Source organism: Engraulis encrasicolus, chromosome 2, assembly GCF_034702125.1.
Source record: "Engraulis encrasicolus isolate BLACKSEA-1 chromosome 2, IST_EnEncr_1.0, whole genome shotgun sequence".
Classification (NCBI taxonomy): Eukaryota; Metazoa; Chordata; class Actinopteri; order Clupeiformes; family Engraulidae; genus Engraulis; species Engraulis encrasicolus.
Window position 1 is genome coordinate 9,958,589 of NC_085858.1, and position 25,850 is coordinate 9,984,438.

General features: G+C 40.8%; 2 protein-coding genes across 2 annotated transcripts; one reads left to right on the plus strand and one right to left on the minus strand.

Moving 5' to 3' along the window:
- Nucleotides 1-184: 184 nt before the first annotated feature.
- Nucleotides 185-15,476, plus strand: LOC134467682 (uncharacterized). Its single transcript, XM_063221539.1, has 4 exons — nt 185-579; nt 6,853-7,014; nt 14,819-15,023; nt 15,308-15,476. Exons 1-4 carry the CDS (start codon nt 391-393, stop codon nt 15,418-15,420), a joined length of 669 nt encoding a protein of 222 aa, XP_063077609.1. The 5' UTR covers nt 185-390; the 3' UTR covers nt 15,421-15,476.
- A 1,806-nt stretch (nt 15,477-17,282) lies between these two features.
- On the minus strand, nt 17,283-25,552 carry arl6ip1 (ADP-ribosylation factor-like 6 interacting protein 1). Its single transcript, XM_063221550.1, has 6 exons — nt 25,411-25,552; nt 23,749-23,882; nt 23,096-23,215; nt 21,352-21,469; nt 20,340-20,424; nt 17,283-18,403 (listed from the first exon to the last, which is right to left on the minus strand). Exons 1-6 carry the CDS (start codon nt 25,444-25,446, stop codon nt 18,285-18,287), a joined length of 612 nt encoding a protein of 203 aa, XP_063077620.1. The 5' UTR covers nt 25,447-25,552; the 3' UTR covers nt 17,283-18,284.
- Nucleotides 25,553-25,850: the final 298 nt, after the last annotated feature.

Here is a 25,850-nt window from a genome sequence, read left to right on the forward strand (position 1 = left end):
TGAGATTGTTTGCGTTCATATCGAAGTCATAAACATCACCAAAAGAATAATAAAACATGAAGGCGATATTTGAAGATGGCAGGGACAATGGGCAAAATGTGGCCATAAGACATGTCAAAGTCTAGCCGTAGGCTATGTGTACTCAGTAACCATAACAATTGTAGTCGAGGATGATGTTGTGGAGAAACTTAGTGTGTGTAGCGTATCATGCTGTAAAATAATGTTGATAAACTTATGTAACACTTGTGAACTTGTTCTGACAGCCGACAGAATATACCGGTACGTAACAATAGTCTATGCATAGGCCGTTTACATTTCACAGTGTTCGAAGCTAGAGTTTGACAACAGTAACAGAAGAGGGCAGCCCTGTGCTCTGAAATATCCAGCATCATGTTTGATCAGCTGTATCTAGGAGCGACAGCGGGCCGAAAACAAATCAATCCAATACGAAACTGTCAGCTCGACGCGGTCGAAGATCCGTGCACATGGAAGCTAGGAGTAAACCGAACCATGCATGAGGGCAACCTGAACATGATAACAAACTCGCCTGAAACGAACTACACCACAGTCACGGCAGAGGTGAGGTGGGGAAAAAATGTCATGCTTGCTGATGGTTGGGTAGACCTACCGACAAAGACAGTCAGACAGACAGACATAGATAGGTATCGATAGATAGATAGATAGATAGATAGATAGATAGATAGATAGATAGATAGATAGATAGATAGATAGATAGATAGATAGATAGATAGATGTAGGCCTATAGATGGAGATGGATGGATACGTTGTGCCATCTATCTAGGTGATGATTGGAGAGGCCCGGGTTCAATTTGTTCTAGCTGGGCTTTAGGCTGGTTTATCAGGCTAACAGAGAGAGGCAAAATAAAACAAGACACAGGCACAGAAACAGATTGTAAAAATAAATAAATATATAGAAAATAAAATAAAACAAAACAGAGTTAAAGAATCATAAAGAATAGGCTAACTGAAACAGATGAGTTTTTAGTCTGGATTTGAACAGGGGTAAAGCGTCAATATTGTGGATGTCAGGGGGCAGCGCATTCCACAGCTGAGGAGCAGAGTGAAAGCTCTATTCCCCATGGTAGGCTAGACGGGCAGAGGGGACAGAGAAGAGAATGGAGGAAGAGGAACGGAGGGGGCGGGAGGGAATAGCAAGTGAATAAGATTAGATAGCAGGGCAAGATTGTGGATAGCCAAGGTGTGGAGAAGTATTTTAAAGTGACTGGGACCATTGCCTCTGTGGCCCCTGTGCAAAGCCAGTTGTCCCATCCAATAAATAAATGCACCCCTGGCCAAACAGTAAGGCAGTTGGGACCCAGTATTTGGGTGGTTGAGGTGACGCCTTGTTTTTTTCGTAACATTGGTTAAAAACCTACAAAACTGTTATTTTTCCTTTAAAAAACAAATGTCAATGAAAGAAGATGTGGTACATTATATTTCACATTAGTCTTAGATGAGAAGAAATATTTTTGATGAGAAGAAATATTTTTGTTAAGATTTATGTAAAGGTTTATATGTCAAATATCCTGCGGTGTGACTGTAACATTAATGAAACCTGGAATATGATATACCATAAAATGAACCTAAGCATTGCGTGACAGAAACATTGCAATATGAAGACATATTAAGAGGTTAATAGTCACCTTAAACTTCCACAGCACTCTCCAATAACTGAGGTACTGACTGGTTAGGAGCCAATCCTTTTTCTGTTACTTTGTTTATTGGTAGAATTGTTCACAAGGCTTACAGTTAATTTCAATATGACAAATTCATCATCATCATCATCACCATTTTTTTCTCTCTTCTTCTAGTTCACAATATATGCCCATACAAGACTTCAATTCTTTTCAATGACTTTTCAGCATACTACCAAATAAACTTTTTTTTTTTTTCCCCCCAAATACGTAAATGACAATAGACAGTTGACACAGACAAACATATAGACAAAAACAAACAAACCAACAAGGACAGAGAATAAATAAATAAAAATAAAAAAGCACTTCAACTCAAACCTTACGAGACAATGAGAGAGAGAGAGAGAGAGAGAGAGAGAGAGAGAGAGAGAGAGAGAGAGAGAGAGAGAAAGAGACATTCTATAGCTCACCTGTAGGTGTATGTGTGTGTGAAGTAGGTGTTGTATTGGCTGTATGTATGTGCTGATGTAGAGGGTGGGTGTGTGGGGGCATGCACAAGCTGTGAAAGATTTGGAAGCTTATGTTGTTCTATTTTCAAAGTAAAGGCACATATTATTGCAAAGATTTTCTGGATACATTTCTTCCCATTTGTGTGAGCACTTTCTAGAAAATAATATATTTTTTTCCATTTCCAAAACATTTTTTATTGTATTATACCATAGCTGGACATCTGGTTGTCTGCTTTGTTTCCATAGTTTTGTAATTTGCTTTAGTGCTGTAAGTCTTAGAATATGAAAAAAGTTACGGTGCGTTCTTTTTATCCTGTTCGGTAGGTCGATGCCTAATACATTTACTGGTGTTAGAGGTTGTTTGAGATCAAAAATGTATGTGACAGCTCGCCTTACCTCCTCCCAAAATGGTTTTATTATAGAACATGTATAGAATATATGTGTATGCGACCCTTCTTCTCCACATCCTCGCCAACATTTTATGTCAGCTCCTGAGATATGGGCACATTGTTTAGGTACCATAAAAAATCTTTGATTGACCTTCCAGCCAAACTCTTTCCAGCATTTGGACTGGGTTGTTTTGAAAGTCTCTTTCCATAATTCACTCCAGGAACTATCTGTAATAGTAACTAGTAATTCATTCTCCCATTTTTCTTTTGCCTTACACTTTGTTTTTGTCATCCTTTGTATTAGTTTATAGGCCTTCGCTAGAGCACCTCCCCTTCTACTTTTGTTTCTATTTTCTAACAAAAAAAAATAAAACTTCATTAGTTGCCTTTTCCGCCTTTTGTTGTATATAGCTCCTGACCTGTAAATACTTAAAAAAATGTTTTTGTGGTAGACTGTATCTCTCTGCAAGGGTTTGAAACGAAACTACTATATTTTCTTCAAAAAGTTGTGCAAATATGGTCAGTCCTGTACTTGCCCAAGCGTCCAAAATGTTGTCATCTTTTTGTGCTCTAAAATCTGGGTCGTGTCTCATTTTTCTTAGCCGTACGCTTTCACTATTGATTTTTAAATAAGAACATAACTGTTTCCAGGTCTTTAATGTGTTTCCAATGCAAAATGTTTGTAGATATTGCTTTTGTGACACTTTTTTAAGGAAAGGTAAAGAGCCAAGTATTCCATTTGACAATTCTCTTTCAGTATTGATCCATTTTATTTGTGATTCCTCTCCCATCCAATTCATTATTGTTTAAAATTTGTGATGCGAAGTAGTATTTTTGTATTTGTGGAGCCCCTAAACCTCCCTCTTCCTTTGGTTGAGTTAATGTCTCATATTTGATTCTGTGTTTTTTGCCATTCCAAATAAAATCTGCAAATTTTTTATTCCAAGTTCTAAAAAAAGTTGGAGGAAGTGAAATTGGAAGTGCTTGAAATAAAAAGAGAACCTGTGGGAGTACCATCATTTTAATTGTCTCTACCCTACTATAGATTCCATCAGGGATTAATTTCCACCTATTGATATCCTGATTTATCTTTAATTCTAAAGTACTATAATTGTTGTTATATAAATCACTCAAGTCCGAGCTAATATAGATACCTAAGTACTTTATTATTTGTGAGTCCCATCTAATATTATAATGTTGCTTTAGTTCTTGGTCCATTTCCCTGCCAATTGTTAAGGCTTCACATTTACTTTTATTAATTTTATATCCTGAAATTGTACTATAATTTTCAATTTCTCCCATCAGTTGGTGCAGTGATTCTTTTGGGGCTGTCAAGTAAAGTATTATATCATCAGCAAATAGTGCTAGCTTATGTGTTTCCTGTCCTATTGTAATCCCTTTAATATTTCTATTTTGTCTAATAGCTATTGCAAGAATTTCAATATAAAAGGTAAAAAGAAGTGGAGAGAGGGGGTCCCCTTGTCTCGTTCCCCTTTGAATTAAAAACCGTCTTGATAGTGTACCGTTTTTCTTTACAACTGATACCGGGTTTGCATATATTGCTTTAATCCATGTACAGAAATTTTCATCAAAACCAAAACTTAACATTACTTCAAACATGAAAGGCCATGAAACTAAATCAAACGCTTTTTCTGCATCCAAAGTCAATAAAATCAGATTTTCGTCATTTTTTTTGGAGTAATCAATTATGTTCAATGTTCGTCGTATATTGTCTGCCAGGATACGTCCTGAGATGAAGCCACGTTGATCTGTATTTATCAAATTAGGAATAATGTATTTTAGTCTTTTGGCAAGGATTGATGTTATTATTTTATGATCTGTATTTAATAGAGATATTGGTCTGTAGGATGAACAATTTTTCGGGTCTTTCCCTTCTTTATGTATCAAAGTGATAATAGATGAAGTCCATGTTGGAGCCCATCTGCCCGTGCCCAATGCGTGATTGTAGGCTCTTACCAATAAGCTACCAAGCTGATCTTTAAATGCTTTATAAAATTCATTTGGAAAACCATCATCTCCTGGTGTTTTTCCTTGCTGTAGACCTTGTATTTCCTCATTTACTTCTTCAAGTGTAATAGGCTTTGTTAATCCAATATTATCGTCTTGTGTTGCTTTTGGTATTTCAAGTTTTTTAAGATAATTCTGAATTAGTTCTTTATCATCTTTCAATTCTGTTTTATAGAGATCTTCATAATATTTAGCAAATTCTTCTGCAATTTCATCTTTATCCATTATAACTTTATTCTGACGGGTGTTTAGTTGTGTTATATGTGTCTTCTCTTGCTGTTTCTTTAATTTATACGCCAGTATCTTTAACGCCTTTGGTCCACCATCATACCGTTCCTGTTGTGTAAATTTCATTAGTTTCTCAATTTCCATCATGCGGAATTTATCTATTTTTTTTCCGTTTTTCTTCTAACTCAATCTTAACCTTTTTATCGTTTGTTGCACTATGCTGTTGTTCTAAACATTTTATTTCATAAAGTAGTTGTTTTTCTAATGCTTCTTTTGATCTTTTCCTTGCCAAGGAGTAGGATATTATTATACCTCTTAATACAGCCTTTACTGCTTCCCATAGTGTGATGGGATCTATATCTGGTGTGTCATTTATTTCTATATATAGTTGTAGTTCCTTTTTTATTTTTTCTACGAAGGTTATTTCCTCTAAAAGAGAATTGTTAAATGTCCACAGGGATTTACCTTTTTTACAATTAAGTTTTAGAGACAGAGAGATGGCAGCATGATCTGAAATATTTATAGAGCTAATTTGACATGAATTAACTAGTGTGAAATTGTGTTTATACATGAAAAAATAATCTAACCTATTATATACAGAATGTCTTCCTGAGTAGCAAGTGTATTCTTTTTTACTTGGGTGGAGTGCTCTCCATACGTCTACCAGTCCAAATTCTTGGCATGCCTTCCTTAATAAGTCAGCATTCTTTTCGGATTTATGCAGTCTCGTGCTTGTTGAATCTATTTTTGCATTCATGACAAGATTTAGATCCCCAGCTAATACAGCTATTCCTTTTGCTTTTGTCACTAATAAATCTATTAACTTAGTCATAAATTCTATACCAGTATCTGGTGGATAGTATATGTTTAAAAAAGAAAGTTGTATCCCTTCTATTTTACCTACTACAAGAACATATCGTCCATCTTTGTCTGTAAAAACTTCTTCCATTTCAAAAGCAATGTGATTCTTAATTATTATTATTACTCCCCTTTGCTTTGTGTTATATGAACTATAATATATTTTACTATTTGTTATTTTCTTTAATTTCTCATGTTCCTCTTTCTCCAAATGTGTTTCTTGTAATATATATTAACTTTATAATTAAGATGTGTGAATGTGAAAAAAAACTGAAGACAGTAATATTAACTACAAGTTCAATTTCGTAACACAAATTGCGTCCTGTGGGGTGACATAAGTCAATGTTTGTGAATGGGCAGCTGCAAGGCCAACTACAAGGGTCTTAAGGATTGGCTCCTAACCAGTCAGTACCTCAGTTATTGGAGAGTGCTGTGGAAGTTTAAGGTGACTATTAACCTCTTAATATGTCTTCATATTGCAATGTTTCTGTCACGCAATGCTTAGGTTCATTTTATGGTGTCCTGTGATGTGACTGCTCTTATAGAAGGAAAAAGTTTTTTTTATAAATGAAAACACATTAAGATTAAACACAATATCATTATCAAGTTAGCATGAGCTCAGATGTCAGTCATGTATACAAAAGGATTAAAATGGCCATAATGCAGTGAATTTCCTGTGGTGTGACTTCATTTTCCTGCAGTGTGACATGCCTATGCAATGTGTTGATGCAGGACACATTTTCCCAGAAATGGCAAAAATAAGGCGAAATTCCACGGACCACTAAGTGCTTTATTTTTTTTCTATATTTTTCAAATTTTTTCCATCATTTTTTTCAGGAATTGGAAAAAACTTTTTTTTTTTTTGCATTACGCCCTTAAACGTCAACCACCCATGTACATGTATATTGTTACTTTAAAAAAAGGTGCACTGGCACAGTGCACTAACCCGCCATGGGATTACATGCCCATGGCGACCCGGGTTTGAGAACCACCTGAATCCTTTGCCTGCCAGCCCTGCCCCATCTCTCTCTCCCACTCCTGTCATACTCAACTGTCCTATAAACATAACATAAGGCCACAAAAGCCCTTGAAATAATAAAATAGATAATGGATAATTAAATTCATAATCAAACATGGGCTGATAGTCTTCATTTTTAATATGCCTATGTCTTTCCTTGTTTTTAGGCCTTCAGTGGACGTGGGCGTAGAGGAGAGACACTGGTGTTCTTCCCCAGGGATGCTGAGTTTCCCTCTCAGCACAGCAGCTCACTGGACCTCAGCAACAGCCCCATCGCTTACATGGCAACACACAGCAGGGACGTCCATTCCCCAAAGGACATCACCCCGGTATGCATTTGAGGTCTTCTCCAATATCCTGAACGCCCGTCCTCGACCTATTGTAGGGCTTGTGGCCTCATGCTTCACGTGATGCCCCGTCTCTGTGGAGACTGGAGACACAACTTCATTTGGGGGACTTTTCCCCTTTCCCGATTGTAAATGAGAAAATTCAATTGTGCTTTTGTGAGAACTAAACTTCTGTCAATGATGTCATTACGAGGCCACAAGCACTTGGGGAGGATGGGAGTGGGTATTGTAAAGAACACATATCTGTAGCGCACATAATACTCTCCACACTCCACAAGCCAGACCTCCTCTGGTCATATGTAATCCCGGGGCTCCCAACCTTTTTTTTTTAAACTTGGGGCCCACTTAAAAATCTTGTAAAATATACACAGTCCACCTCTGACCCAATACACATGATTATCAATACAAATGAAGTAAATAGTCAACCACCAATGGGGGGTTGCTACGTTCAGGCTATCGCTCTGCTTTGAAAGTCGTATTCAGTAATAGCCTCGGCTTCAGTCCTCATGTCTGCAGATGGATACTGGACTTCCTCAGTAACAGACCTCAGTCTGTACGCTGGGGAAAACATAATTCGAGACCCATCACCCTAAATACAGGCGCGCCGCAGGGATGTGTGTTGAACCCTTTTTTGTACTCCCTCTTCACTCATGACTGTGATCCTAAGCACAGCACAAACACCATCATTAAATTTGCTGACGACACAACCGTGATTGGCCTGATCTCTGACAACAACGAGACGGCCTACAGAGAGGAGGTGGAGCAGCTGGCACGCTGGAGCCAAGACAACAACCTGGCCCTTAACTCCAAGAAGACAAAGGAGGTGATCCTGGACTTCAGGCGGTGTGGCCAGGGCAACCACTACCACCAACCCATTAACATCGGAGGGGAGCCAGTGGAGGTTGTACAGAGCTTCAGATTCCTGGGTGTGCACATCAGCGAGGACTTGTCATGGAGCGCCAACACCTCTGCAATGGCTAAAAAGGGATCCCAAAGACTATATTTCCTTCGGACTCTAAAGAAGGCCCAGCTACCACGAGATCTGCTCACTAACTTCTACAGGTGCACAATTGAATCAGTAATTACATACAGCATTACATCTTGGTACACCAGCTGCACACACGACAACAAGAAAATGTTACAGCGCATCATTAAAACAGCAGAGAGAATCATTGGATGCCAACTACCCACACTTGAGGAGATCCACCATACACGCTGCACAAACAGAGCATTAAACATCCTTAAAGACCACACACACCCTGGTCACAGGCTCTTTACCATGCTACCATCTGGCAGGCGCTTTAGGACTCTGCGTGCCCGCACTACGAGAATGAGGGACAGTTTTTATCCCACTGCCATTAGAGTTTTGAACTCAATACGTCACCTGCCCCCCCTCAATACTTCAGGACTATCGATACTGTGAGATGCACATGGATTTTTATGGATTTTTATGTATTATTTATTTCTGTGAATATATCTTTTATTTTGTGGGCATTTATGGGTTGCTACTAAACATAATCTCACTATATTTATATAGTGACAATAAAAGTCTACTCTACTCTACTCTACTCTAGCCTAGGCCTAATTCAGGGTAGAACTTTGCATTGAACGGAGAAGGGCTGAGCGCTCTTGTTCTCCAACTCTGTAGACTCCAAACTGTAGGTGCTCTTGAAGTAAGAAGACTAAAGTCTTTTCATTTAGAACTTGGTGGCGCTAGGGCCAATTTCAGCCAACTCCACAGGTCGACAAGGAAGTTATAATTTAAAACCCTTTATTTTATCTGGGGCATAGTAACACTGGTAAAAATGCCAACCGGTCATTATTCACACATCAGTGTTTTCCATACATTGAGGAAACTATGGCGCACTGCCATAGTTTAAATTTGGCCGGCATAGTTTCCGAAAATGTTATTTTAATTATTATTATTTTTTTTTTAACGATTTCCGTAAAAAAAAACAACAAGATTTTAAAAACGATTTCCTTCACATTTTCCTCCTGGAGTAAATACATCCTATACAAAAAACCATGATTGCTTGAAAGACAGAGGGATCAAAAGCCTAGTCAAGTTGTTGTAGTTAACTTGGGTTTGGGAGCAATAAAAAACCGTCAGAGAAGGGACAGTTGGGATGAGTTTACTGACCCTCCCCAGGCTTTGTTTTACAGTTGTATGATAATGAGTTAGGCGACAGGAATTCATTGACGCAGAGGAGACATCGGGCTGCATATTGAAATGATTGTGTAATGAATGTGAATATAGACATAAATGTGTAATATGTTGTTCAGCCCTGTTACTGGGAGGAATTTTGAAAAACTGGCCCTGTGACCAGCCCCCCTCATGTAGAATGTGTACGCCTATGTGTGTGGGGAAAAAGGCATAGCCTCTTAGACCCTTTTTGTCTATGCGTTAACAATTTCACAGTGCTCCTAAATTCTTATCTGTGCTCCTATTTTGTTTAAAAAAAAATTCAGACACCTGCATGAGGGACGAATGAAAAGTGTGTTGCAAACAGATGATTCACTGTACTGCATTTCTTATATAAATGACAATGTACTAAGTATATACATGTCATGGGTAAAATCTTATGTAATTTCTCAAAACATAAATGGCTGAAATGTAGGCCTATAGTTTCTCCATGCGCCAATGTCATACTTTACTCATAGTTTTGCCGTTTTGCATTTACGCCGCGTTCATTTCTACGCCGCATGAATTTCCACGGCACGCCACCCCCCCACCCCACAATGGCCCGCGTGAAATCCCAACCCCCCAAAGAAAAAAATCCCGGCTGCCCCCATAGTTTCCAAAACACTGCACACACACACACACACACACACACACACACACACACACACACACACACACACACACACACACACAGATCATTTAGATATTTAGGAAATTATTTCACGGCCCTCTAATGGGCTCCGACCCACATGTCTGGAATCATTGATCTAATAGATCTATGAATACAGTGTAGTGAGTGCACACAAAGTCTTTTCCCATATAGTGCCTCTGGTGCATACTTCTCAGGATTACATTTTCTGTATGTGGTCATGATTTTTAGCCACTAGGTGGCAGCATTTATTCATTTTGTTCAAAGCTGGGGTAGATTTTGTACACTGGTACAGGTAGAATTAGTGAACTCAGATTCTGTAAAGAGCTGCAACAGCTGTATGTTAGGCATGGATGAAGGGTCCCTATTTTGATTATAAGGACATTTGAGCTGGTATAGGAACAGGTAGAAACCATGTACTCTCATTGAGAACACATAGAGAGAAAACAATTGTTATGGTTAACACTAACAATTGTACCAAGAATAAAGTCAAAATGTATTTTATTGTAAAAAATCTATGTAACAAGGGTTAGCACAGAAGATTGAAATTGCGTTTGACCAGTCTCCAATGTGCCGTTAAACTAAACATAGACGTAGATAAGATATTGACAATCACACACACATAATGTGCAGTAAAAACTTATACTGATACATGAATTTACATTCTTTCTCTGACACATTCACTCACAAACACACACACACGCAAGTGCAAGTGGCATGGTGAATGGAATGTTCATGGAATGCTCTTCAGTGTCCTTGAAATGTTCACGTACAGTGCCTATAAAAAGTCTACACACCCCTGTTCAAATGCCAGTTTTATTGTGATATAAAAATGACATAAAAACAAATAATTTAACTTTTTTCCCATATTTAATATAAACTATTACGCAATGCAACTGAAAAATTAACTCAAAGCTTTAAAGGGAAACAAATAAAAAATAACAAAAACGTAAATGAACATGGTTGCACAAATATGCACTCTCTTAAACTAATAATTGTTGCAGCACCTTTGGCTGTTATTACAGCACTCAGACATCTTGACTGGGCGTCTATCAGTGTGGCACATGTTGATGTGGCAGTATTAGTCCACTCTCCTTTGCAAAGGCACTCCAAATCTGACAGACTGTCCTTCTCAGATCACCCAACAGATGTTTGATAGGATATCTGCACTCCATCTTGGCCATTCCAAAACCCCAATCTTATTCTGGTAAAGCAATTATTTTGTTGATTTAGGCGTGTGCTTGTGGTAATTGTCGTTCGGAAAGAATAACTTCCTCTGCATTTTCACCTATCTGACAGGGGTCAGAGCTAGGTTTTGTGCCACGTCTCCAGTTCCATCCGATGAAAAACAGTACAAAAGCATGATGCTGCCACTATCATGCTTCACTCTATATAGGCATGATATTATTTGGGTAATGTACAGTGTTGTTTTTGCGCCAAACTTCTGGAATTAAGTCCAAAACGTTCGACCTTGGTTTCATTAGGTTATAGGCCCTAACACATTTTCCCACATATATTTGGGAGATTACAGGTATCTTTTTTTGCAAAATTTACCCCAAGGTTCATCTTTTTGGACATAAGGTATGTTTGGTGCAAAACATCACCCAAATAACACCATACAGTACTTAAATTGAAGTATGGTGGTGGCAGGCAGCATTGTGCTTTTGTGCGTTTTTTTTCCAGCTGGAACTGTGGACTTAGTCAGGGAGGAGGGAATTACAAACAGCTCCAAATTCCAGTCTGTATTTACACGAAACCTTCAGCCCTCTGCTAGAAAATTGAAGATGAAGAGGAGCTTAATCTTTCAGAACGACATTTGACCTATGCATATGCCTAAATCAACAAAAGAATGGCTTCACCAGAATAAAATAGGCGAATCATGGTCCAGTCAGAATTCCGACCTGAATCCCATCAAACATCTGAGGGGTGATCTGAAGAGGACTGTGCACAGGAGATGTTCTTCTGTCAGATATGGAGCACTTTTGCAAAGAGGAGAGCACACATCACATGTGTCATGCTGATAGACTCTTACCCAGAAAGACTGAGTGCTGTAATAAAAGCCAAAGGGGCTGCAACAATCTATTAGTTTAACGGCGTGCATATTTATACAACCATATTAATTTAAAGCATTGAGTTTGTTTTTGTTATTTTATTATTTGTTTGTCATTTTTACATCTTTTACATGGGTGTGTAGAATTTTATAGCCACTGTATTGTACTCCAATTTCCAGTCACCAACCTCATTAATACAAATTTCCTGTTAAGAACTACGGCAGATATATAAGAGTAGATATTGTCAAGTTCTTTGACATTTTCAACCTATACTGGCTAGCATTCTCCTAAATGTATGGATTTGGCCTCATTAATACAACTTGTTGACTCAGTATATCTAGAGGCCCCAATACATCTAAAAGATACTCAAATCGGCCTGCATCACTGGCCTTGATCAGTGAAGATCAGAAAGAACCCTTAAGTCCTCCAGGGCCTCAATGTGGACAGATTTATTGTTGTTGGTCCACATCTGTGAATCTGCTCTCCTTGGACATTATTACATAGGTCTGCCCCCTCCATCCATCTCTGACTTTAAATAGGCTAAAAACTCACCTGCCCCTCACAAACTCTCCCGGCCCTCACCTTACTCGCTGTCCGTCATGACCCCGAAACTATACCGCGTTGTTTGTGTCTACATGGTGCACTGTTATCGCATGCCCACTCTTTTTGTACAAGGACTTGGCTGAATTGTTTATGTTGCATTGTGTTGCCATTTTACATGCAGCAGTTTGGTCTGTGTATGCTGTGTGGAAAGGTGTTGTATAGTAGGGTTCACGATACAATACATATTGCGATACATGTGCATCCCTATACATGGTCTTCACGGCGATATCGATATACTGTATGTATCCTGATATTTCAGATATTTTTTTACATTTTTAAGGAAACAGACATTTGTATAATAAAATGTTACTTTTTTGTATGTAAAACATGGCCTTCACAAAGCCGTTCAGCTACTGCATAGAAGGAGCTTACTGTCAGATGTAATTTCAGCAATTTACAGACATTTTGAACGATACTGTGAAGAGGCCCGCGATACTGTATCCCGATATTTTAACACACCCCTACTGCTTGCTGTAACTCAGTGTTTTCCAAACTGGGGGTAAGGACCCCTAAGGGGACCACAGAGGTACTGCAAGGGGGTCCCATACAGAAGGGACTGTCTGCATGAAACCTTGAATATACAGCATGAATATACTGTATGCTTTTATTACCTTTCCATACATTGATAGCAACAACATTCTATTGAATCGGTTACTTGTACAAAGCGGATTCCAAAAAAGTTGGGTCACTTGGTATTTTGCAAAATGCTGGTATTTTCAAAACATTCAATATGTTAATAAGGTAGAGCATTGTGTACAGACAACATATCAGTTGTTAAAGCCAAGCAGAATGATTGTTTTGGGGTAATTATGTGATCATTTAAAATTTCACCCTTGCAACAAATTCCAAAAAAGTTGGGACAGGGCCAATAAAATGCTTTTTATGTTGGATAAGACTAAACACAACACAAGGGAGGAGACTTAACATTTAAATACTTTGACTGATGGAATGTTTTGTTTAAAAAATAAATATTTTGATATGCGAGACATGATTTCAGCAGCTCAACTGATAGGTGTGTTCTTCAACTTGTTTACCTTCTTGTTATGCTTAATACATGGCATATCCTCACTGCAAGAAAACAATTTTGTCACCTATTTACTCTTATGATGGAACCACACTGTTAGAACATAGTAGAGATTGAAATTTGCCGTCATTATGGGGCAATATCTAAAGACTGTGCTCCAAAATATAATGCCTTGGTAGCTATGTATGCTGTTTAAAGTCTGAATATATCATTCAGCCCTCATTTTAATGCTCTACATGATTAAGAAGACCATAACCAAGGCATATCTGCACCCCTTTACCATCATATATGCTGTCTTTCAGACTGACCACTAAATCAAGCTGAAGTATTCATTTTCTTCATAACCTGGAGGGTGCATGACTCCATGATTTTAAAAAAGAATGAAATATTTTCCTTTCTGTAATCAGAGGACAGTTTCACATGTCTCCTAGGTCCATCTAGAATGAGCTTTGCCACTTGCAGCACTGTTTAATGTCTGCAACATGTGCCTTAATCAAGTGTTGTGTTTATGGTCATTTTTTTCAACAGCGGCCATTGTTGGAGTGTCATAGTTTGCTTATTGACGATGGGTATGTCATGATCTCATAACTCGTGCAATGATTTCACAGAACTCTACATTACAGAAATAGGCCTTATATGCCTGCAATTTTGAGAATTCAATATTTCTGTGTAATAGATCAGTAATTAGTCCCTCAAAATCTTCGCTTCTGAGTGCCACAGCCTCTCTGTGATGGTATTTTATCTGTGCATTCATGTTGGCAGTCAATATAGTTCCTTTCAAAATATTCCTCCTTGTGTTATTTTTTTTTAATTATTCAACTATTACAACATTTTTTGGCCCTGTCCCAACTTTTTTGAGATTTGTTGCATGGGTCGAATTTTACATGACCACATATTTCCCTCATAACAATGCTTTTGCCTCATTTTAACTGTTCCTATGTCAACCTTGTGCCATTGAGCATCTTATGCATGGATTGAATGTTTTGAAAATGCCAGCATTTTGATTTTATTCGCAAAATCAAAAAACAACTTTTTTGGAATCCGCTTTGTATTCAATTTTTCTGTGATTTACACAAAAGTTTAGCGAAAACGTTTTTGCAATTGGGAAATGGCAAAAATATTCTTAGATCCAAAACAGGGTCCAGCAGAAAAAGTTTGGGAACCGCTTCTGCTACAGAAGGCGGCCATCTTCACCTCGCTGCATTGTCGAGATGAGGAGAGGAGGGGACGGGGGAGCTATTTATAAACTCTGATTTTGATCCTTGATCCACACACAGCACACCGTCCTCCGCAGCTATGGTTTGAGGAACCTGACCCACAACCACCAGGGCTCGGCCATGAAGGAGGTGACCAATCCGCCTGGGTCCACTGTGTACCACAGCAGTTCCCACGATAGCCACCAGGGGGCCTACAGGAGCGACAGCCTCAGCATCACCACCATGGGCCACCCCACCACTTGGCACAGCCACAACATTCTCACAGGTCTGCATTGTACTGTATAGGGCCACCGTCTCCCACACAGTAGCAAAATACTTATAATCCCACTTAAATTGGGTCACAGTTGGAGCAGCTGCAACAAACATCTCATCTGTGCACAATTTGCCTACATCTTTACAGTTTTTTCCCCTCCCAGATACCTTAGTTTTAACCTTATTGTTGGTCAATTCACACAAGTAAAACTTTGGTGTAACATTTCTCCACCAATCCAGTCCATCTCCATTAGGCCTTATAGCCATACATGTGCGGGGTTTTTTTTTGTCTTATAGGAGAGGAAGTCAGACCAGCAGGCCCAGGCAAACCTCAGAGGGCCGGTAGGATTGAGGCACTCTGTCCACAGCCACGATGGGAGAAAGACTGCACTGCATTCAGACTCTACTAACCAACCTGGATCAGCACTGGATGAGGGGGATTGCCATTAAAGTTCTCCACAAGAGACTTAAGAATTTGTTTATGTAAAGCCATGGAACAAAATTGAGAGGCCTCTTTGAAATTCTTTTCTGATTTTACTGTTGATAGGTGTGTGTTTCAGTAAAACAAACATTGTTATTTCATTCTATAAACTGCAGACTACATCCCCTCCAAATATCGAAAGAAAATATTGTCATTTAGAGCATTTATTTGCAGACAATTACAAATGGTCAAAATAACACACATTTCCAGACCTCAAATATTAACCTAAAAACAACATAATAGCAATGCATTAACTTAGGAAGAGTTCAGAAATCAATATTTGGTGGAATAAGCCTGATTTTCAGTCAAAGCTTTCATGCATTTTGGTATGCTTTCCACTAGTCTCTCACATTGTTCATGGAAGACATTCCAGGCCTGGTGCAAGAATTCAAGTTGCTGGACTTGGGTTGATGGCTTGTGACCATTCCTCTTCCTTTTGATCACATCCCAGAGGTTTTCAAGGGTGTTCGGGCCTAGAGTTTGGGCTGTCAGTCCTCAGCATTAATGGACATTGTCAGAACAGAAAGAAACAAGTTAAGGCCCAAGACAGTGGTGTAGTCTACTTTTTTGAAGTGGGTATACTGTATATTTGAGCATTTTTTTGAAGTGGGTATATTGTATATATTTGCCCTATTCTAAATAATGGATCAATCAATTTTAAGTGGGTATACTGAAATCCCAGAAATTTAGAAGTGGGTATTCTCCGTATACCTGCGTTCTACGTAGACTACACCACTGGCCCAAGAGAACTGTGTATGGCTTCAGTGACGCCTTGTTCGCAAAGATGAATCTGCCCAATCCAAGCCGTGCTGATTGAAGCACCCTCAGATCACCCATCCTTGGCCAAATTTCAGATATAATCCAATAACTGGTCATCCAATGATTTGCTAGAAACCTGGAGAGGTCCACAAACCGCACCTGCTGTGAAATTCGGCAGAGGTGATGATCTGAGGGTGCTTCAGCAAGGCTGAAATCGAGCAATTTCATCTTTGCCAAGGGTGCGTTACTGAAGCCACACAAAGTTATTGGAATGAAGCTTTCTTACCTCTACACTGAGGATAGTCTTTTTCAGCAGGACAACGTTACAATTCTAAGCTGTCAATTAGTGGGATGACGGATCACCAGATCAGACCCTGTCATGGCCAGCCTGATTTCCAGGACCGAGTGCCATTGAAAACTCAAAAGCCATGAAATGAAACTCAGCAACTTGACTTTTTGCACAGGGAGGGAAATTAAGCCATCCAAGAGCAATGTGAAAGACCAGATAGAATGCCAAGGTGCATGAAAGATGTGATTAAAATCTAGGGTTATTCCAAATATTGATTTCCGAACTATTCCTACGTTCAAAAATTACTTAGTTCATAGCATGGTTCATTTGCCTTTAAGGTCTGACAATGTTGCATCTTGTTAGACCAGTTGTAATCTTTAGCCAAAAAAAGCTCCAAATGTCATTCATTTGAAATTGAGGAAATGTTGGTCGTTTATAGAATGAAACAACAATGTTCGTTTTACTCGAACACATGGTTCATGGTACAATCAGAAAAACAGAAAATTTGGAAGTGGTCTATATTTTTTTTCCCACGGCTGTGTAACACACACGACAAAAGTTGCATGGTGACAAATTACAGCTTCCATTTAAGTTGTTGTAGCCAGCAGTCACCTTTCCCCCTCTCATCAAGGACCCATCTCAAATGACCAAGTCTGATAAACGGACCACTAAACAGACATTAGCTCAAGAGCTGAGCTGTTACCAGGCACGCATCAGACGTCAACACTAAACAAACCACCAAGTTCCAATTTTAAACCAGACTTTATTAATTTCATAGTTGTCAAAAAAAGATTGAAAGAAAAGGGCAGGAAAACACACAGGACAGGAGGGCTCGAATGAGGTAAAACATGGATAAGACAAAGAGAAAAGAAAAGGTAAGAGGTTACATATTTACAAAAGTGACCTGAACGAGAGAGCGAATGAGCGCTGCAGAAGCATCACTGGGATGCTGAGCACAGGGCCTAACAGTGAACAGTACAGCAGTGATTCTCCACACACACACGGACAGCTTGGAACTCCAGTTTCATCTAGTGTCAGTGCAATCTTAAGTTTTTAAAAAACAATGATACCAAGCAACTACTGCTGTTGCAACCAACCCAAGTGGACTCTATATCAGCGTCACCGCCACCCAGAACACAGAAAAAAAAAAGCTAAGGCTACTGTCCATAGTTTAAAAACACACACGGGTCTTCTTAAAGGGCAATCTAAAGTATATTCCGGTTGTGGCTCTACACCATACTGCTATAGTAGTTGCCTCCCTTACTTTAAGAAATGGGAATGGCTTTGAAAAGAAAACACAAAACATTAACTTAGAAAAACAAAACAAAAAAAGAATTCAGACTTAGAAGTTACTTATAGCAACATGGGTCGATGTACATCAGATGCTGTAAAACCATAACCCGTGCCTAAGCTGACATGAGCAGAACTACGGTACTTGGATGGGGGTGAGACTGCTGCAGGCAGCAAAGAGAAACCCAGTGTGAATGCTGCATGCATATGCAAATCCTTTAAAAACCAAAAAAAAAGAGAAGTCAGCACACCCCACCTGCAGACTAGAGCAGGACTATGGGACTATAGTCTGGCTCTGGCAAGAGCTTTTCGAATTGGTCTTCATCTGAGCAAGGTGGTGTTGGGGAGAGGGTGGGGGGAGCGGCATTGGTTATCCATCTTCAAACTTTTTGCACAATTCCTTCTTCAAAAATCACCACAAAAATAACACCTCCACAGTTGAATCGACTTTTCCTCTACTCGTTCTTCTTCTCTTTCTGTTTGAGCAGTTTGTTGATCTCCCTCTTGGCCATGCCGGCGTACTTGGTGATGATGCCGTGCTGGTTGAGGCCAGGTAGAAGCAGCAGGAAACTCACTGCAGACACACAAAAGACAAGCTTCAGACAGGCACTGACGACATTACATTCAGGAAGGATATGTGCAGTATTGCACTTCCTTAACACTGCACCATGAACACAACCCAGTGATGCTGAGGAAATTTAGTCAATGTACACATTCAGCCAGAAAAATGATACAGCATTTTTACAGTTTACAGAATGCTGCCATTAGCAAAGCAAGTGGTATCTGATTTCTACACTTCAGCAGCCGCTTTCAAGAAACCTGTTTGATTAACACATCCTGCTGATTGCAGTAAATAAATGTTAAAGTAGGCACTAATGAGTGTGACGGGGGATCAATACTACCAAGTTGTATGTAAAAGGTGACCAAGACAAAAGGCATCAAGGTATGTTTACTGGAAGCAGGGAGAAGAAAAGCAGCCCGAAAGTGAAAATGCACACTACTCATGGCATGTAGGCCTTTCATTGCCTGAGGCCTTTTTAAACAAGCGGCCTGCTCACATTAAGCAACGAGGATTTACTTCCTTGTACCCTGTTAACACCCTAGAATGAATTTAAGCTCTGAAAAGCACCAACCGTCGATCTTAAGGAGCAGTTCAAAGAGGGAGACTTCGACTGAACACCACCAAGGCTAGCTCAACAGTCCATAACTACATTGCATTTCAATTATTTTTAGCATTCCATTTGTCCCTGCCTGTGCACAGCTTCAGGGTCAAATACAGGTGGCATGAATCATGGACTTAAGTCAACTCAAAGGGATCACAAATACTAGACCCTGTGCCTTGATCTTATCCTTAGCTGATAAGATATCTTATCCCTTGACTTTAACCAGATGCTCTTTCAAAAACCTGTTTTGTGCAGGACCACTGCATTTTTGATTAAATAACACAGGAGATGTTGTCTGTGAAACATAGGAAGAAGTCTTGATTGATCATTTCACAACTGCAGAAGTGTGCAGTGTTTACCCAAATTACTCCCCTGCAATCAAGGCATTCCAACAAGCCAACATTCCTTCTCTGGCATTCTAGCCTAGCCACATACTGACAAAACTTGCTATGGCAGAAATCCCAAAGACATTTCTCACAGGATGCATGAGCTAGTGCCCCATCAAATGTCCTTGTGCGAAACATCTGAAGATTCTGTCTCACAACTTGGGCCAACTTAGCCAAATCACACCAGTGTTTTCAATGACATCTGAGATCCTTTGTTTTCATGTCTTTGGAAAGGCTTAGACGGGCCGAGTTAAATGCAGACGTCTGTGCAGCATCAGTTGACCAGATTGTTCTGGTATTAAAATGAGCCCTACTTCGAACAATGCCCTGCGATTCACAAAGCTTCCACGTGCCAAGCGCGCACACACACACTGCACAGCCTTTGAAAGCCCTCTACCATGGGTGCTGCATGGCACTAATGAGAGGAAGGTAATAAGAAGTGTATTTTTGGAATCCAACTGTGACCTGTTTTTACGTCCTCATTATTGTGACCCGGTTTTCCTTCCACTTGGTTTTGTAGCATCAACACTTCAGGGCGTTTGAGAGAGAGGGAGAAGCAAATGGTGGCACTGTTCTCCCTCTCCCCTTCTCTCCATCCCAAGCAAACAACACACAAGCACATGACCAGCAGCATTAAGCACACTTGTTTCATTCAACTTAGTGCACAGCAGAGAACAGGATTTGCTTAGCACATTCCTGTCAAGCAGACATGGGCCAACTCACAGAACAACTTTCGCTGTCTCAGAGGGAGGAAGGGCAGAAGAAAACCATTAAAGGAATCCAGTTGACCGCCTATTCTTTACAGGTTTGCATAGACAGTTAGGAGATGGCGTCACTGACTCTGCCAACAATTGAACCCGTAACAATTCTGACTCGAGATATGCCACTTCATTTGCACATGCCAACTTCTCTGGTTGTAAAACATTGACAAGTCACACAAAAAGCTAGTTGAAATACTCACCGATCAGATAAGTGAGGAAGAGATTGTGGACCTGCTGTCCAATCCAGGCCACAACCACCAGGCTGCTGATGACCGACATGAAGTACTGGAGGAGAGAAACAGAATCAAGTCAGAGGACCAGAAATTCGACTAGAGGAAAGCAAAAGACAATCTAGTTACATCACTGATAGGAGAGGAGAATGAAGTGGTGACATTGAGGATAGGGGAGATGGAGAAAGGGGAAGGAGGGGAAAAAAAAGGAACCCAGGGCAACAGAAATATTCAGTCATGTGCACATCACTACCCTGCTTCCCACTAACTGCAAATTCTTGCATAGAAGCCAGATCAGCTGACTACTTTGCACAAGCCAAGCGAGGGGCAAAAGGCTGGGAAATCCCATTACACAAATTGGGCCTGATCAGAGCTGAAAATCGAATTTAACGTGAATAGCTCATAGTCATCATTTGAAAGTTGCGGAGAATAATGTTGAAATCAGTTACTCCATCTTTTCCTTAACAGACTAATGAAACTCATGTAAAAGGGGGTAGTGGCTCAGGGCATGCCAAAACTGTGGACCAATCAAATTGAGTAACATCACTAGAATGAGTATTCAACTCATGTACCATGTAGTGAGGGTAAACTAGGGTTCCCACTGCAAGCAAGACTTCAAATTCCATGAATTTCCCTGCCCAAAAAATGTCCATGACATTCCGTAAAAGAAAGTGCACAACATAGATTACATTTTTTGTGGGAGCCAAATGGAACCTGAGCCGAGAAGCTTCTTGAAGTGTTCAGCATTTTATAATGTTGCACATTTTAAAGCAGGAAGTGATTAATACAAAATTAAAACAAAGAGAGCTTGTATGTTTTGGTATTGCACTATATGCTACGAAATCCCATGATACACTGACTGCTCATGCACAAAATTTCAAATTCCATCTCTTGATATTTCATGATAACCAGGGTTCCCTCATGGATCGTGGCGTTCCTGGTACAACATTTTGGACGTGACCATAGCAAGCTATAGCTGTACCATTTTGGGCTTTTCCTCCTTGAGTGCGAACAGGCGCTTCCACCAGCCGAGCACACGGCGCTGGGTCTTCACCAGGTTGCTGCAGATCTCATGGAAGCGCTGCTGCTGCTCCGTCGTCCTGAAACGCACACACCACACATTTATATGCCTCTGGGGGAACACTCCTTACATACACAACAGCACCATTACTAAAGCAGCAATAGATACATTTCCTCACAAAAGCAATTCAAGGTTCAAGACCACTGTAACAAATCAGCGAAAATTACAATGTGTACCAAAATATACTTTGTAGTACAGCTGTTGGCTGACCTACATTTGTGTAGGTAGGGAAGGCGTACCTTAAGAGGAAAAGAATGTTCGAGGTGTGCTGTACGTGCAGACAGGTGTGACTTCAAGTCAGAGGAAAAATGTAGCAGAAGGGTGTCATTTATGGAAAAGGTTTTTTTTTGAAAGATGGGGAAACCAAAACGAGGGCCTCATTTTGCTCGACCTGGTTCTTACAGCGTGCAAGATAACATTTTTAGTATGGTTAGCAGCTGTGACAGCCAAATTTGGCAAGGTTCCAGACACTTGGATAAACCATATAACCAGATAACGATGCACAGAGCAGCCCTTTCACATGCCGGAAGAGCAATCAAGAAGGGGTTAACATTTAGCTGCAAAGCAATTGCATTGCCACGCTTCAAATGCAAAACTGATCTGCAAACATGATGCATCTGACTGGCAGATAAGTTAAATTGCATAGCCATACAATAAAACCAAAAACCTAGCCATGTTAAACACACATAGGATGACGCCACAGTACCCTGTGCATTATGGTGGCTGTAGGAAGATCACCATTTAAAGACATTTCCAAAACACACTACTATTATGACCAACATTTCTCCTCTTGCCAGTGTCTGCCTACTAGTCCAAGGGCTGGCAGTTGAAGGGGCAGGGAGTGTGGGCCCCTGGCCTTCAGCAGGGCTTGTAAGGGCTACACATCTTATTTAAGGACATGGAGTGCAACCATGCACCAACGCCAGCATCCATAGTTTGGCGGGGCAGAAACAAAAAAAGAACGAAAGCCATTCTAAAATAAGCCCGGAAGGTCAGGTCATCTCGCATGAGGGAGCACGAGGAGTGGCTGGACAGCAGAGACTGTCTGGGCCGTCTGCTGTTAGCCAGCGACAGGGGAAGGGGATTGTATGCGTGTGTGTGTGTCCCAGCTGAGCTGGTAACTGCCGAGTCAGGGCGAGCGTCCGGTCCCTGACACCAGACACAGAATACCAACTGCCCTCGTCACTGAATACAGGCTGGAGCTCTGGCTAGCAGAGCCATGGAGACAGGAGCCTGGAAGGCCAAGGAACTGACTATGCCAGCTGGACAGCACAGAGGAGAGGAGAGGAGGACACAGCTGACTAACATCTTCAGCCTACCAACTTATCTGCCGTCCTATACCAGTGCTTGAGGCAGAGAGAGAGAAAAAAAAAAAAAAAAAAGAGGGCTGAGGAAAGTATTGTTCAGACATGCCTCACTGCACACCAGGTTAGAGAAGGCCATTTAAGGCATGTCAATAAATTCTCAAAAGAATCAGACAGCGGGGTCGAGAAAAAACATGAAGGAGCAAACCATTCATCTGCGAACTCTATGAATTTCAGTCATGCAAGCGGTCTCCTTGACATGCCAGAACTGAAGTGTCCCAGCGCTGAGGTAATAATGGTCTTGACCTTTTCTCTCCCTCTCGCCATGCAACGCTACTCACCACTTGTTGGAGCCAAAGACCCGGGGAGCGAGAGTGGGCACCAAGTAGTCAGCCAGGCACATAATCATGACGGTGCAGGACAGCCCGGTCAGCACAGAGGGGTCCAAGTAGTAGACAAGCCTGCCAGTAAGACAGCACAGTCCATATCAGATCAAGCTGATCACATTACAACATGGGAAAGAGTGGGACATTTGATGTTATACCAAAGTGCATTGCAAATACATTACAAACATTTATACAGTTAGTTTGACTACAGGGAATTAGTGTGTATGCCTGATTTTCAATGCATGAATCAATAAATGCCAAATTATAGAGTTAACACCAAGTTGAATTTTACATAAAATGATGCATAACTGCTGAAGTTAGATTGTGTGCTGCTAAAATCCACAAACACTGACAGAGGAACCATTTAAAACATTAAAAATGAACTCTGCTGACTCGGCAGCCGAGTGTTTCAGATTTCAAAGAGTCTGGGCGAAGGGTCACGTGCAGGCACCAGTAAAATCTGTTTTTTTTTGTAAAGGCTTTTGAAGGTGGAACCTGACATGCTACTTTTCCACACCAACACCCCATGAGCTTACAAGACCACATGGTATTCTGGCATCATCACTAAAAGTGTTGCTCTAAGCAGCACATCTATGTGGTGAGCTCACGTGAAGAGGAGAGTGGTGACACCCATGAGGGCTCCAGGGAACCATGCCTTCTCCCAGCGCAGGACCTGGTCCCCGGCCAGGATCACCTCACCCCATCCCTGCAGCTGCTCCTCCAGCTGAGCTGTCTCCTGTGCCTGCAAGACAAAAACATGCACATTTAACACCATTTAAAGCCCTGTACATGATGGCAGCGTTCATAATCAGACATGTTTTGCCAGGAGACGCTGTGCTCCTTGTGGATGGCGCTTAGCCATGTCCCTACTCGGCTGCTTGAGTTTCTACGGGGGCTCAGTTTCTTGAGGTCGCCAGGGCAACATCATCATGCCTCAATTTAAAAGTTCGGCTTGGGTTTCCTGCGACTGAGCGGGCAAGATGGGGGCTTCGCTGCGGCGAGTAGTAGCCTAAAACCTGAGCGCGTTTGAAATGCGTCATAAGAAAATAAGGAAGCGAGTCATTACTGGGATGACATTGCACGATGAAACAGAAAAAAAACTTCACTGGGAAACAAAGGAGTTCATAAACACTGAGCATAACTCAGCCATACTCAAGCTTCCCTCCCACTCCCTCTATCCAAGCGAAAGCATTTCCTCCACGTTACGTTGTGCAACTGTCTCGAGAAACAATGCATCATTGTATTAGAATATCCCATGGCCAACTGTTTTCAGACCGTAACCCCCCGGACGAAACCGCTAATTTCGGCATATAAATCAACTGCATTGTTAAAGTAGGTTAATATACGTCGGAATGCTGGGACTGTATATTTGGAGTCACCAGATTGGATGGAGCCAATAAGGCAACGGCTAGCTAACTACAATGCAGCCAATTAAACGTCATGCAGAAACAGCTACTGCAGCTACTGCACGTCAACTCTTGTCCGGAACTAGTAACTAACTATTGACTTAATGTGGTGGCCAAATGACCAAGCTATTGATAACGAATCACTCTTAAATAGGACACACACATATTCGCATATACCCATATTATATGCAACGTGCAAAACAAACAATACAGGATTGTGTTTGTTTTACTAACGTCAAGTCACCTGTAGTCACCCAGTTATGCCAACAACCTTGATCTCTGCGTAGCAGGAAAAAAGGAACACACTGGTTAGAAGCTAAATTAGTTCTAGAGCTAGCGTTACTCTAAGCTAAGGTTGGAATTCGATGAGTGTTGGACGATAACCTTTTGTACGGCACCCACGAGGCCCAGGGGCCTATAAGTAAAAAAAGAAAGCACCTGGTTTGCGTCATGAACCCAAACTGGAATATCTGGCCAAATGACAGGCCTGGCGAATGGAGCAAATCTAGCTAGTTCCAGCTAATGATAACGGTGCGTAATTAGGTTACGGCTTTACGAGCCTCACTAATGCTAACGCCTTCACACTACACCCAGCCAACACTTCCCCTAGGCCGGGCAATCACCGGCAATATGAATATCTTGCAAAACTTAAACAGTTTCGAAGACACCGCCAGAAATGAATTGGCCATGGTTCACTCGACGTAAAATAGCTGGGCATCTGCACGCCCAAGCTGTCATCGAAAAAGCATTATCAGCTAACGTAGCTAGCATTACACACAAATTAGCTCCGGCATACAACGCACCTTGTTCACACAAAGCATCGCACAAAGGCTGAAATGAGCAGTTATTGAACTTGATACTTACCATGAGATTCGCACTTTTGTTGTCACCGTCTGCCATACTTCACGCTTGTATAGTCCCACACTTTGTGCTGTAACCCTTTTCTCTTCAGTTGCACTTGCACTGCTTGCACCCCCACCACTCTGCTGCTCCTTCAATTCGAAAAGCGCTAGCAACCGTTAACGGCAGGATGTTTTTATGCCAAACAGAGCGGCGCAGTGCTTCATGGGAATCGTAGTTCACACAGTTCAATTCTGGATTTTTTTTTTTCGGTGTGCTTTTGGTGTATCTGTTGTAATGATTATGTCGTTTGCATGACACTACAACCTCGATTTTAATAAAATATGTATTCATGGGCAGTTATATTATTTATACATACTAAAATTCGTGTATACAGGAGTTCAGTTCGTAGTCACATTAGACACGCCCCCATAGGCTTATACTGACAGGTGTAGCCCATCTTT